Source organism: Solea senegalensis, linkage group LG14, assembly GCF_019176455.1.
Source record: "Solea senegalensis isolate Sse05_10M linkage group LG14, IFAPA_SoseM_1, whole genome shotgun sequence".
Classification (NCBI taxonomy): Eukaryota; Metazoa; Chordata; class Actinopteri; order Pleuronectiformes; family Soleidae; genus Solea; species Solea senegalensis.
The window spans coordinates 22994645-23009498 of NC_058034.1; the positions used below are offsets into that span (position 1 = coordinate 22994645).

General features: G+C 41.6%; 1 protein-coding gene across 1 annotated transcript in view; it reads left to right on the forward strand.

The window, feature by feature from the left end:
* patj (PATJ crumbs cell polarity complex component) overlaps positions 1-14854 on the forward strand; it is a 91264-nt gene that overhangs the window by 27872 nt on the left and 48538 nt on the right. The window contains exons 19-22 of the mRNA XM_044043876.1: positions 5474-5683; positions 6268-6321; positions 13436-13750; positions 14453-14540. Of these exons, the coding sequence (XP_043899811.1) occupies positions 5474-5683; positions 6268-6321; positions 13436-13750; positions 14453-14540 (667 nt within the window). The remainder of the gene's footprint in view (positions 1-5473; positions 5684-6267; positions 6322-13435; positions 13751-14452; positions 14541-14854) is intronic.

Genomic DNA, 14854 nt, shown 5'->3' on the forward strand with positions numbered 1-14854 from the left:
AGGTCCTCAGTAGTGCCCTGCACACGCCAAAGGACCTCAGTCTCCTCAGCAAATGGAGACAACTTTGGCCCCTCCTGTACAGTAGAACTTTTTTCACTTGATAAAGTTCCACAGTTGAGTGTGAGAGTGGGTCCAACATCAGGACCCTGGCACTGACTCATGTAAATGACCTGCAGTCATTGTTAATGTCATCAATTATGTTGGGGAATTGATCAGACTCTATCACATCCATCATAGTTAATCTCTTCATGAATATCTCAGCAAAAAGACGCAGCAGCAGCAGCAGCAGCAGCAGTGTCTTTGTCTTCCACAGACACACTGGAGTTTTTCTGGCTCATTTTAACGTTAGAAGTAGTAGAAGAAGTAGAAGTAGAGAAGGAACAAAACCATCCACACAGTTTGTAATTGTTGATTGTGAAGTGGTTCTCAAATACAGTGGAGTAAATACATCCAGCAATGTCACAGGAGGCAGATCTATTCCCAATAAGATCATTTATTCTCTCATCCTCCTCCTCTTACTCACACAGGTGAAGCTAAATTTGTGGCGAAAAGCATCTTTACTACTTTCTACTTAAGGTTGCAGCTGGTCTGATTGGGAGGGAGTCACCTGCGTCACCAGCATGTGTGCTGGTTATTTTCTTGGTAAAGACAGTCGGTGTTTTTATACCAACATTTCCAGAAACTTTTAATACCAGGACAAAATAAATTCCTGGTAATCTGTGTGGTTTGCAGTTCCATTGCACCTCAAAGTTCTGGAAAACGACACTCGGCCGTTCCGTGCCACTGAAACTCCTCCTCCTCGTTTGTCGTCCGTTCTTAAATTGAATAAGTTCTTTCTTTCTTTCTTCGTCTCCTGTTAAACGTCTTGTTTAAAGGTGGGGTTACAGTCGTGTTCAGTTTTCTTCAGCACACGCCTTCAGCCCCGCCCCTCTTAGAGTTCCTGAAGTTCCTAAAGTGAAAGTTTCATCCTGTGTAATTTTAGTGGAAATGCACCAAGGTTTTTCAAAATCCTGGAAAAGAGGCTAAAGTTGAGGTTGAATTTTAAGGATGTTTTCGTCTTAATGTGGACGTTCTCTGCTCCAATGAGCAGGATCCCTCACGAGTCTTTCACTGCTGCTCATACATACAACAGTGGAATGATTTGCCATTGCGTCTTCCCTTTCTGTTTTTAAAAGTCACCTCTTTCCATTTAATTTAAACTTTTGCTTTGTTTTAATTTGATCAGTTTTTATTGTGCTTTATTGTTCAGCCGCTACTTTTAACCATGTTTTTATGTCCTTGACATTTATTTTAGTTGTTTTACATGGATCTAATCACCTCACGTGAGCTTCTTTTAATTATTATTCTGTGCAGCACTATTGTAGTATAAGTGCTTAACAAAATGGGCTTTTTTTATTATTATTTTCACTTTCCACCAACAAATCATCAGGATACAAATGAGCTTCCTCAAGGTGAAAGTGAGCATTTCTCTACGTTTCCATCTGCTGTAGTTAAGCCAATGTTGGGGCAACTTGTTGACGTAAAACACTTATTCACATTTACCCTTTATTTACATGTTGGCCTCTCCACGTCCCTCAAGCATTCAAACTTTTTTTACTCATGTTTTTAGGTTTTTATTCAGGTTTAAAAGCAAAATTATGCATAGAAAGTAAACTCCAGAGACCTCGACTGTACTGTATGTGTTTGCTGTTTTCCATTCATTCCTAATGTCAGAAAAACTAGTTTGGACCAAAATGATGTTTACAGATGTATTTTTTGGCCCTAAGGTGTAAATTCATAATAAACAAATATAAAAAAAGAGTTCCTATTGGGAAGATTTTGAGCATCTAAACTCTAAAGTTCACTCTCAAAGCTCCTAAAAATACTTTAGCTCCAGTTTCCACCATGAAGGTCTTAAAAAGTCCAACTCTGTAACCTACACATCCCAAAAAGAAAATGTACTCATCGTTGTTTCTGTACTTTTGGCAAAGTGCATTTTTTTTCTTTTTTTTTCTCCTGTTTTCTTTTTCCTTTCTTTCGTTCACTGGCTCTTCCACTTCTTGACAGCAGAGGCCTCCTCTCTCTCTTTCCGGAGGATCTTGTAGGAGTAGAGGAGTGTGGAGTTGTGACTCCTCACCACCTGTAGCCATGTTGCTCCGTCTAAAAATACAGCGCGTCTTTGTTCTCGCAGCCCGAAACTTGGCAAGGCAGCGCGTACTGCAGCGCGGGCGATGCCCTGGGTTCAGCGCTGGGGAATTCACACAGTTGCACATCTTCTTTAACCAGGAGAGGGTTTGTACGCGTGAGTCTCTGAGGGGGTTTGGATTCTGGCAGACCTGGACCCATGGTGCCGGTTCCTCTGGTTAAACAGACGGAGCGCGGAGACAAGGGCAGCGAGGAAGTGAAGTGTGGAAGAACACAGCAGGACACTGACAACAGGAAGTTTTCTGTTTGATGCCAAGTTCATTGAGAGCAGGTCAACAAACATGTTTCCCTCACTGAGGTAGAGTTTCAGCTCCGTCAAGAGCAAAGTTTAACATTTCAACACAAAATATCATTATTCTTCATTTATTTAGTCTATCCATCTTCATCATTCCCTATTCCTTCTTTTCATTTCATTCTGTTTATTTAGTTTGTTCTTTCTTTAGTTTTTTTTATTTATTCCTTCATTCTTTATTACTTGTTCATTCGTTCTTTCTTTTGGTCGTTTGTTCATTCTTTCATTTGTTCTTTCATTTGTTCTTTCTTTTGTTCATTCGTTCATTCTTTCATTTGTTCTTTCATTCGTTCTTTCTTTTGTTCATTCGTTCTTTTGTTTAGTTCATTATTTTGTTCATTTGTTTGTTCATTCTTTTGTTTTTTCTTTCGTTCATTCTTTTGTTCTTGCGCTGCTTCTTTTCATTTGTTCTTTTGCTCACTCGTTCTTTCATTCGTTCAGTGTTCTCAGTTTCGGTGTTCTCGGTGTGTTCTTGGTGTGTTCTCTGTGTCGGTGTTCTCTGTGTGTTCTCAGTGTCGGTGTTCTCAGTGTGTTGTCATGTGTCTCTGTGTCTCAATGTCGGTGTTCTCAGTGTGTTGTCGGTGTTCTCTGTGTCGATCTTCTCACTGTGTTCTCTGTGTCGGTGTTCTCTGTGTCTGTGTTCTCGTATGTTCTCTGTGTCGGTTCTCAGTGTGTTCTCAGTGTGGTGTTCTGTGGTTCTCTGTTGGTGTTCTCAGTGTCGTGTTTTCTGTGTTCTCTGTGTTGCTCTGTGTTGGTGTTCTCTGTGCTCTGTGTTCTCAGTGTGTCCGTTCTCGTATTTTCTCTGTGTCGTTCTCAGTGTCAGTGTTCTCGGTGTGTTCTCTGTGTTCTCTGTGTCATCTTCTCACTGTGTTCTCTGTGTCGGTGTTCTCTGTGTCGGGTGTTCTCTGTGTCTGTGTTCTCGGTATGTTCTCTGTGTCGTGTTCTCAGTGTGTTCTCGGTGTGTTCTCTGTGTTCTCTGTGTCGATCTTCTCACTGTGTTCTCTGTGTCGGTGTTCTCTGTGTCGGTGTTCTCTGTGTCTGTGTTCTCGGTATGTTCTCTGTGTCGTGTTCTCAGTGTCGGTGTTCTCAGTGTGTTGTCAGTGTGTTCTCTGTGTCTCAGGCTGGTCTTTCTGCACAGGTTGTACTCTGCACAGTCAGCACTGATTCAGGTTTTACTGCCTCACACACAGCCACACTTCAGAAATCCTGAACTCATCATTTTTAACTAAGACTTGGATGATTCACACGCTGACACTTGACTGTGTGATGAGAGTGTATTTAAGAGCTGCCCGTGTAACAGCTGGTTAACATTCTGTCACGCTGCGTTTGTTTCATGTCTTACATTTAAATGTGATCTTCTGCAGACGTTCGCGTCGACGTCCTGCTGCTGAACACGTGTCGAGTTTGTGTTTTCACTGATACCAACTCTTGTTTTAAGGTCGCTAATGCAGTTCCTGTCCCATATGTACCTGATTTTTGTGTATGTTTGTGTTTGCGGGGTTTGTTTTGGGGGAGTTTGGTATATTGTTGGTGTGTTTCAATGGTAATGTAATGGTAGGAAAAGCATAGTTTGTCATTATCATCGGACATTTGTCCATCAGTTAACCTTTTTTCTACTGGGTCAGAAGATGTTGGGATTCTGAGTCCATTCCATTTGTTGAGTCATTCTTATATTAAAACATACACACACATATCATATGGAAAGAAAGGAAACACAAGGAAAGACAGTGAAGAATCATTTTAAATCCAATCTTTCTGATTTAATTTACTCGTCAGACGTTTCTTTTTTGCTCTCTGAGAGAAAATGTCTGCCTTTCCATAAAGTCAATCTGGTATATTATGTCGATCTGTTCCTCAGTAGTAGTAATTGTGTAAGTTTATATTTTTAGGACTCTAATTCTTTAAATTAACAACATCAAAGTCAGCCACACACACTGGTGCCATTATGAGTCATCCGCCACGTTTGAATTAAACTGTTGGACAGTTATGGGATTAACAGATTAGATTAGATTTTTTCCATCTCTTTCATTCCCTGACCTTTGACGTTGTGACGTCTAGTTCCTGCTGAACTGAATGAAAATTAAGCAAAGCCTTTTGTTCCATTTGGCCTCACCTCTGAATGTGTGTGCATGTGTCGTCGTTGGCAGTGTGTGTGTGTGTGTAAATGTCATTTCTCTGGTCTCTGGCTCCCCCTGCCTGTCTCTCTGCTGCTCTGCCTCCCTCTCACTCTTGAGAGTAACACATCTCTCTCTCTCTCTTTCTCGTCTCAGCCATAGACTCAATCATATCAGCAGTTACAGGTGAACTGGTCTTCAGTGTAGATTGAATCTGAACTCTGAATGTGCTGAATGACAGGGAAACATTGCAATGCTTTGCTCTCTGTTTAGTTTCAGGTAAATACAAAATGCTGTTTAAAACTAAGCAAGCTGCTGATTTAAAAGTACATAAAGATTTGTGCACTGTAAGGACATCGATACCTGCTTCCTAAAGCTTTTCACTAGTATTGATAAACTTCAAAAACATGTGTACAGAGATTTTGCTGTAAATACATAGTAATCCGTTTCATTAACTTGTAATAATTAGGATCAATGTCGGTCATATTGTCGTCCCTGCGATTCTCTTAGATGACTTAATATTCTCAAGCATTTACATTAAATATCTACAAGATTTGGCATCAGACCAAGTGCACACCGGCTGTGATCTGATGTCTTGAAGCCTTTAGAAACGATGTCATGTTGATATTTTGTAACCAGAGATTCTGTGGTGTCCGTGCACATGTTTATTTTCCACTAAAGTGTCATTTACAAAACTGACATCATGTTCTCTTGAAGAAGAGCTGAAACTAATCATTTGGACCATCAACTCCTCAGGAAAGTAGATCATTTCCACATAGACTTAAATCCTGGTTGTCCTCAGAATGGACCAGTAAGACCACGTCCATTTTATTATACACGGTCTGTGCTTCAGACCTTTAACTTCCTGTGTCTTTCTCTCCAGGACCCTTTAGATGCTGGCCGCTGCGTCATGGTGATTCGTTCTCTGGTTCCCGGAGGTTCAGCGGAGCGTCACGGTGGTCTGCTTCCTGGAGACCAGCTGGTGTCAGTCAACCAGAGCCGACTGGACCTGCTGACCTTGGCCCAGGCTGTGGAGGTCCTGAAATCCGCCCCACCTGGCACAGTCCACCTGGGAATCAGGAAGCCTTTGGTGGTGAGTTTAGATCTCCAAGATTTAGGTTTATGTTTTATATTTTCACAAGTATTCAATTATTCGCTTGATCAGGAAAAGTCTCACTTTTCGTAAAATATTAAAAACATACAGAACACTTTGCAGCTATTACCACAAGGTGGCGGCGGTAGCAATCATTTGGTTTGTGGAATTAATGTGTGTTTACAGAAGTGGTGAAATTTACAAGGTTCCTTGAATGCATCTTGAAAGCTTTTCCTCTACATTTACCAGGGTCTGTGAATGCATCTCGTTAGCTGCTTCTGTTAGCTCAACATGCAGTGAACCCTGCATTACTGTCACTGGCTTTCATACATTGGATTGTCCAAATGCCCAGACTAGCTGTAGGTCCAGATCTTTTAGTGATCATGTAGACCTTCTAGCTGTTAGTCTACTGCATATCAACTAGTGTTAGGTCATAACACGCTGGTTTTAGGACCCTGACTCTGCACGTCCTGGAGTTTGAAGTTTAGGGCTCTGACCCTCGTGACCTCGTAGATTGACGCCCCAAAAGATCTTGTTCTTGCTGATGTTGATTTTACTGTGATCTGTTCTGTCAACTCGTTCAGGTGGAGACTCCAGAGAGGAGCAGAGAGGACAGCACTCAGCTGCCTGTACCACAGGTAACACACATATCTGAGCCCCTTACCCTGACCTCAACCAGCACAACAAGTGTCTAATCCTAATCTTTACCCTAATTTAAACCTAATTCCAATCCTAACCCTAAAACAAAGTCCAAACCAGACTAAATAATATGTTTGTATTTTTTTTTGGTCCCCATGAAGATGCAAAAATATGTACACACTATAATACTAGGTCAACGGCGCCACCTGCTGCAAAATCTACACCTTCATTTAACCATTAGACAAACCTTTGCTGACTCAGATTTTCTCTCTGGACTTTGGTTTTGTGAGCGTTTTTAAGAAGTGGTGGAAAAATTCAGTTTCTACTTGAAAAAGCTATAAAGGTTTTTCCTCGAGTTCCCGCTGGTGGTTTTCAGTGAGACGGAGGCTGGATCTCACCAACCATCACACGTCATCAGTCATTGTGTTTATGCCTCTAAATACTTGTAGTGTTGGAGTCACTGCAGCAGGGAAATCCTGTGAGTTTGACATTTATATCAAACCTAAGATTCTCTCGTCCTTAAAAACATTCACTTCCTCTCTTGCTTCGTCTCCTCCCTCTCCTTTCTCCTTCTCTCTCTCTCTCTTAAATCTCTCCTCTCTCTTTACTCATTTCACTGGGGCTTAGTTTAGTGCTGTAGATCTGAGATGAGCGGCGCTGCCAGAGTGTTTTCTTCTGTAGGGAAGAATAAATGGAGAAGTAAATAAATATGTAGAGCGTATGACGGAAATGAAGAGTAAGTGAAACACACTTCAGACCGGATTCATCTCAGTGGAAAACCTCCAACAGGTTCAGGAAAAGAAAGTGATGGAAGACAAATACAACACGTGGTGTGTATAATATTTATGAGCTGTGCTGATGTGGGAGAAACTACCCGAAGATCTCACAGTTATATCAACGCTTTACTGAAGGACTGCTTTTATTTATCGTCACCTCTGGATGTTTTTAACATGTGTTTGATACAAGTAGAGACGAATGGAGGACTTCATTAAAGCAGTATTTATTTATTTAAGTCCTGTGTTTATTAGGGCCTCAGTGATTATTTGACTATTTTGATGATCAATTCATCAGTGTGCGTGATCCTTTCTGAGTGATTCTGGTTTCTTTGCTCCATAAAACAAAGAAATCATTCAAACTGAAAATTTTGGTTTGTGGACAAAAACAAGACGTTTGAGAACATCATAATTTCAGAGGCGTGACCAATGGACGTAGATGAAAGAGCTTCTTTAACTCTTCTGTGACCATCATGTCGTTTGTCATGTGTTCTTCTCATCACCGTAACTCTTGTAACCGCTTGTGATATCTACAAAATTCAAAAACTATGGACTGGCGATCTGTCCAGGATGTGACCCCGCCTTTCACCCTATGTCAGCTGAGATTGGCACAGCGCCCCCTGTGGCCCTCATGTGGAGGATAAAGCGGTAGAAGATGGATGGATACCAGAAAGCAGAGAAATAGAGCTTTGCGCTCAAATACTTGTCATTACGGTAGAACCTCAGGGTCCAATCACAGACGAGATTCACACGCGCGTCACATGTGACGTCAGCTTCTCAGGACAGTTGAATAAATAACTGCCAGATATGGAAAGTGAAAGTTATCTTGGAAAAATAGGACAGAGGAACTCTGACAATTCTACAGCCATGAAATCTAAATAAATGCAGACGGTTAACATGATTATCATGATGGTCATACGAGGGTTAAACCCCTGTGTTAACCTATAACCAGTCAGACCAGCGGCTGCAGAGCGATTGTTGTAGTTTTCTAGTAATGGCGTCTAATGTCTTTAGCTCACAGGAGAGTCTGTGGAGAAATCTAAAATGGAAGAAACAGGCGAATCAAGACAGCTGCTCTTCAGTGGCCGCCATGATGGATGTAAACAAAAGCCGCCTCTCTGTCGGTGGCGTGTTTAGCCCACTGCTAGTGCATCAGCCTGTCTGCTTGATGGGCTTCAAACATGGAAGGTGACTTACAAAGGTCACCAGTGTGTGTAGAGAACTGCCAGAGAGATTCTGTTCTTTTTTGTGGAGGTTCAGTGAATCCTCTCTTAGTAAGCAGTGTTTACATCGTGGTACAGCACGGTTTGGAATGGTAGAGCCCTGGGCGGGGCTTTTGTTTCGACTTAAGAATAAATACATTTACTCGAGTGTGACGTCATATTGATGCTTTGACATTGAATGACGACATCGAGCGCACAACACAACACAAAGAAATCGCTGCTTTGATAAGACATTTAAGAAATATCAGTGGAATTAAAAGGCTGATGCTGTGTGTGTCTGTGACTGTGTCTGTGTGTGTGTGTCTCTGTGTGTGTGTACTTCCACGACTCATCCTGCCTCTGTCGAAGCTTCGTCTTTTGTTTTATCTTATCCTCCGTCTTTCACCTCCTTTCTCCCCGCCCCTCCATCATCTCTCCTTTTCCGCTCTTCTGTCTTTCCCTGTCTTTCACCTTCTATCTCCCTCTCGCTCTCTCTCCCCCCCCTCTCTCTGTGAGTGTGAGAAGCTGCTGACTCAGCTGGAAGCCTGGATGGTATAAAGTGCTCTATCAGCTCCACCAGCAGCATCTCTGTGTTAAGTGAGTCGGGGGGTGGAGAGGGTTTGGGGGTACTTTGAGGACACTCTGGTCCTCCAGCATCAGTACTCTCAGTACTGCAGTACTCGCAGTAAAATGCTGTAAACTGCATCAGTGGTGACTTCAGCGTCAACTCTGAAATCAGCTTCTTTGATTTTACACGGTGATGAACATGTTGCAGTTATTATCAGTTGCTTTTTTGTCTTCAGTGGACAGAACCTGCCACGTTCCATGCAGTGCTTTGCTGTAGCTTTAAATAAAGAAGGCAGCTAAATTCTTACTTCCCTGGTTTCTCACTTGTAGCAGGTCAACCTACAGAACCACAGGCAACACTTGCAACATGTGCATAATTATAATTGTCGGCAAACAAAAATCCATGAGTCAAAAAGTGTGGATATTTCAGGAAAACCTGATCTGGAACAACAAACTAATATCGTAAATGAAAATCCAGAAGTTTTCTGTGTGTTTCTCTGAAAAAGAAGACTTTCTAAAATCCTATTGTCTTTATTCCTGAGGAGATGTTCTACTGCACTCTTTTAGAGTTCTACTCTTCTCTGGACCCAGTGGTCAGCTCGTCATCGAGCTCTGCAGAGTTCTCCTTTGCCCTTTAGCGCTCTAATTTACAGAGTCTACTGTACAGAGTTCTCATCTACTCAGAAGATCTACTGTACCCTTGAGAGTTCTACTCTTCTCTGAAGTGCTGTACTTTACCCCAGGACCAGGATTAAGAACCCCTGCTTTAGAGCTCTACTCTACTCTTGAGTGTTCTCCTTTGCTCTTTAGAGCTCTAATTTACAGGGTTTTTACTTTGCCCTTTAGAGGTCTACTTTACTCTTCAGAGTTCTGCTCTCTGGAGTTCTGCTGTACCCTTGAGAGTTCTACTCCTTTGCCCTTTAGAGGTCTACTGTTTTTTTCTACTCTACATTCTAGAGTTCTGCTCTGCAGAACTAAGTAGGCGTTCTCCTCTACTCTGAAGAACGGCTATACCTTTGAGAGTTCTACTGTACTCTGCAAACTTCTACTGTAACCTGTAGAATTCTACTGTAGCTGGTGAACTCTGACCCTGCTCCTTGTGAAGGTCCACCGTGTTCCTGCCTGTCCTGCCGTCTCTGTTGAGGCCGTCCTCTGCGCTGCCATTTTATTTCCCGTTTTATATGCAGCCCATTTGGCTGAAGAGGTTTTTTCACAGCCCACAGGTCTCTGATGGCTTTCCATAAAGCCCGTCAGGTCGGCGTGGTTCTCCGTCATGCCCGCCCGCTGACCAGAGAGAGACCCCTGTTACACGTCCACACCTCGTTAACTTTTAGAGGTCGCTGCGGAACTTACAGGCCGTCATCATCTTCTTCTCCTCGTCTTTGTGCAGATAAAATGTTGCAGTGACCGCGGTTTATCCTGATTAAAATGTGAATACAGGAGGAAAAAACAACACCAACCTTTACAGTGGACAAACAGCTCAGAGGTATAACTGCTACGGCCATTATAATAAACTTTACTGCCACTTCACTCTGTTATTGTGGCAGGTGCTGCTGATTCTGGCTCTGCTCAGTTATTCTGATTCTTTTTACTGTTTTTTTCTTTTCATTTCCACAGAGACTGAAACTGTTTCTACCCAAAAATAACGATAAACTATAAACATGTAAATAAAAAAAAGAATCTGAACATTTAAAGCCGTCAAAATCATGATTTGACCTGTTTTTACTTTTGTAACCATTTGAAGTTCAGAAATGTCCAGGCTCCTATTGGACAACACCAGCTGTCAATCACACTGGTGTCAAATGTGCTATACTTTTTTTTTTTCATTTATTTTTACTCAAATTGGGAACATAATTTTACAAATTTACATCATTTTCCTAAGAAGAATAAGCACAAGTCTTGATTGAGTCCAGGAACATGTTAACTGATTTCATAAATCAAGTAAGAATTACGCACTTTCATTCAAACTTTCATTTCATGTAACCAACAGTCGCCCCCCAGTGGCTTTTCAGTATATTTTTACTTCCTGATTGACTCAGCTCAGGAACTGGAAGTCTCTCTCGTCTTTTGTCTCACTTTTCTCTTTGCATTGCAAAGTTTTAAACAATAGATGATACACATGATTAAAATAAGAAGCGCATTATGTTCAGTCCTTTATTATATTATATCATCATTAATGTATTTTTTTCTTTTGGCTTCTTCCGCTCCGGGGGTCACCGCATATTTGATTTGGCAGAGATTTTATTTTGTCTTTCCTGACAAAGACCCTCCCATTTATCCAGGCTTGGTTCCGACCCCTGTGGCTGGGGACAGTTTAAAGTGTCCAATTAACCCAGTCAATTAGGGACCACTGGGCATTAGGTACTGGTACTGGTGAAGACAAATCCCTTTACACTCATCCATGGGCTGCCAATCAATGTGTTAACACAGATACTCTTAATTATTGTATTTAATTTCATAAATACTACACTCTAGACCTTTGATGGATAAAGAGGCTTTTATTTTGACAGGCAGTTTGACATATAGAGATGTAGCGGTGAGGATGAAAATGTGTGGGTTTAGTGCTGTTAAACAGAGCAAAGACAGCTTTTTCAAACCTCCTGCTTTTATTTCACACAGGAATGAAATGTCTGCCTCCTTTTTATTTGTAATGCTCAAAACGTTTAAAATCAAGTTAAAACCATGAGTTTATCTCTCTATTTACACTCAGTATCAGATCTGAGAAGAGAAATCAGTCTTTATCAGAAACATTTTTGACAGTTTGTCTTTTTTAAACTTAATATTTTGACATTAAATTTGACTTGTGCAGTAAAAAAAAAAAATGCAAATGAATCTCAATTTTCTAATCAGTGTGTAATCAGATTAAGATATAATCCAGAGTGCGCCGCTGAGCCTCTCTCTGTTCGTTCCTGCAGCAGCCGACTCGTCTCAACTGTCCTCATCGTCTAATGGCACAGATATTAAATGACAGTGTCTTTAAATCTTATGAATATGAGGCCAGGCAGTCACGGCCAATACACATCAGTCTGTAGAACATCCTGTTAGCGTTATGAGCTCTGCCGCCGCCGCCGTCTGCTCCTCACCTCCATTATATGGCCACGATGGGCCGGCTTCCCAGGCCCAAATTAAAAGAAGAGGAACAGAGTCCTTGAAGACGAGGCTTCGTCGATGGAAATTAGCCTAAGTGTTGTCATTAATATTTCCCGGCGCGGGCTAATGTCTGCATCGTAATGTTGAGAACAGGATACAGCCTCAGGATCTGCTGAGGGAGGCTCTTTGGGGAGTTGAAAGAAAAAAAAGAAAACCTTTATGTGTTCAGAGTACGTCAGGTTTGAGATTTAGTGTGAGCTGCGTTTTTCACGGACGTGACTGCAGCTGAAGTCTGGATCCTGCTTCACTCAGATGATTGTTTCTCATTTACGTGCACAGGTGCAGGAGACGTCTGGAGTCGTGTTTGCGGTTTAATCTTCTGCCAGTTTGGTTGTCAGATGTTCTCCAGTGAAGAGGGCTGAAGTGAAGTGGCTGAAATCAAACACAGTGAAGAGGCTTCGTGTGTTTGTCGATGACGATGTGATTTATTTTCTGCTGCCCTGTGAACACTGAGCTGAGTCCAGGGCAAGAACCCCGATTTATAGTGCAGTAAAGAAGTGAAGTTGAGGTAACACTTGAGATTAGGGAACACATATTCACTGTTAACTAGGTGCTCACTAACATGCATAAATAGCACACTAGCCCTTTATTAGTAATTAGTAAGCACGTATTAACACCTTATTCTACCTCCTCTTATGCTTAATAATTACTAATAAAGGTCTGGTATGCTACTTATATGCATGTTAGTAAGCACCTAGTTAATAGTGAATATGTGTTCCCTAATCTAAAGTTGATATTTAGGTAAATGTCTCCCTTGTTTGCTACGACGCCACCTGCTGTTTCACGCCCTGCGTTGCTTGATGTTTGTAGACGAGGTCTACGCAGGACAAACGTGGAGACATCCTTACTCACTGTCCACTGTCTCTCTCTCTCTCCGACTGTTGACGTGAGATTCCGTGCAGAACAAAGAGCGAGTAAAGTCTAAGTCAGAGAGAGAAAATGAGGACGTGATGTCTGGGAAATCTGCGTCTCACCAAAGACAAAAGACAGAGACTGACTTTGAGGACAATCACTTGTCCAGATGCGGAGCTGCTGCACATCAGTAAAAGTGGACGCCATCATGGACCAAGACGCTCTTACAAGTTGTCCTCCCGTCAGAAGCTGTGTCAGCACATTCTGTCCTTGGATTTGGGGGAATTGATCCTTAAAGATCCTTGAATTTGATGTCCCAAACTGTAGGCGGAGCTCTGTGGTGGACTTCCTGTGCTCCTCCTCTTCAGACGTGTTTTTGTTTAGTTTTTTTAATTCAGATTTGGTGTTTTGTTGAATTATTTGATTGCACTGTGTTCACGTGTTCATAATAAAGCCTTCATTCATTCATTCATTCATTAAAACGGTGTACAGTAGTGATCTGGATGATGATAACGACGCTCTACGTGAGAGTTTTTGTTTTTGCTCACTCGTCGTCTTCTGTGTCTCAGGGTTTCGGTGATGGCTCCATTCTGCCTGAAGATCTGCGACAAGAAGAAGAAGAAGAGGAGGAAGAAGAGGAGGGGGAGGAGCTGATCCTGGATGGAGGTCTGCCTCGCTACTCTACCTCCACTGTGACCTCTCACCTCCTGCCTGTGGAGGAGGGGAGGGAGATGGCTGTGGATGAGGAGGTGGAGGTGAAGAAGCTGGAGGAGAGAGAAGAGGAGAGAGAAGAGGAGAGGATGAGTTCTCTCCCCAGGAGACCACCTCCATCATGGGAGGAGTGGAGGCTCTCCTCCTGCTCCAGCCACGCTGGATCAGAGGAGGTGAGAGAGGGAGTTTCTTTAGATGTTAAAGAGATAATAATGTTCTTAAGGAGTTAACTATTTTGATAACTGATTGATTGTTTTCTCTTAGTTTTCAGCTTCTTAAATGTGAATATTTGTCGTTTTATTTGCTCCATACAACAAAGAAATCATTGAACATTAAACAGGACGCGTGAGAACATCTTCATTTTGAGGTTTGGGAAACACTGATCAATATTTCATGACATTTTATGGACCAATTATGAAAATGATCGTTAAAAAGAAATACTTTCTCTCCTGAGCTAATATGTTGGTTCCTTTTAAATTGATTATCACATAAAACTCCGTAGAACTATGGTTCTCAAAGCGTGGTGCCAGCTTCCTCTGGTGGAAAATCAGAAACACTGTTCTGTCGTATAAACCAGGGGGTGTGAGGAAATGAAACAAATAACAAAATAATAATAAATGAATGAATGAATGAATAATAGTAATTAGAGTGAGTTTATCTCTCACTCCATCAGTGTGTGAGGTTTATGTGATGATGAGAGAATAAATCCTTGTTTTCTCAGGTGCCACCTACACAGAACATGTTTAACTCCGCCTTTATTTAAGGATTTAATGTGTTTAATTTGTCTTGGTTTGTGATTGACACCTGAGTTAATGTGCAGCATCACTGATTATGTTCAGTTCTTCAGTGATGGTTCGACTGATGTCTCGTTTCAGAGCTGGAGGAAAGAGCAACCCGAGGAAGAGGAGGATGAAGACCAGAGGTCAGAGCGTGAGAGCATCATGTCTGGACTTCAGTTTCCTGGTGAGAGAGAAGCAGCTGTTCATTTGTTTTTCTTACATTTCTTACATACATATACATATAATGTATATATAAATACACACATTTTTTCAAATAGGTTTCCCTCTGTCGACCACCACAATGAATTTGAAATGAAACAATCAAGTTGTGATAAAAGTGTGGACTCTCAGCTTTTAATTTGAGCTGTTGAAGGAAAACGAGTCACATTAACCGTCATCTAAGCATTTTATACATTATTGTCCATTTTCAGGGACAAACACCAATCATGAGAAATGAAAGGTTTGTTTTAATATTTGACTAAATCCTTTACAGTCAAA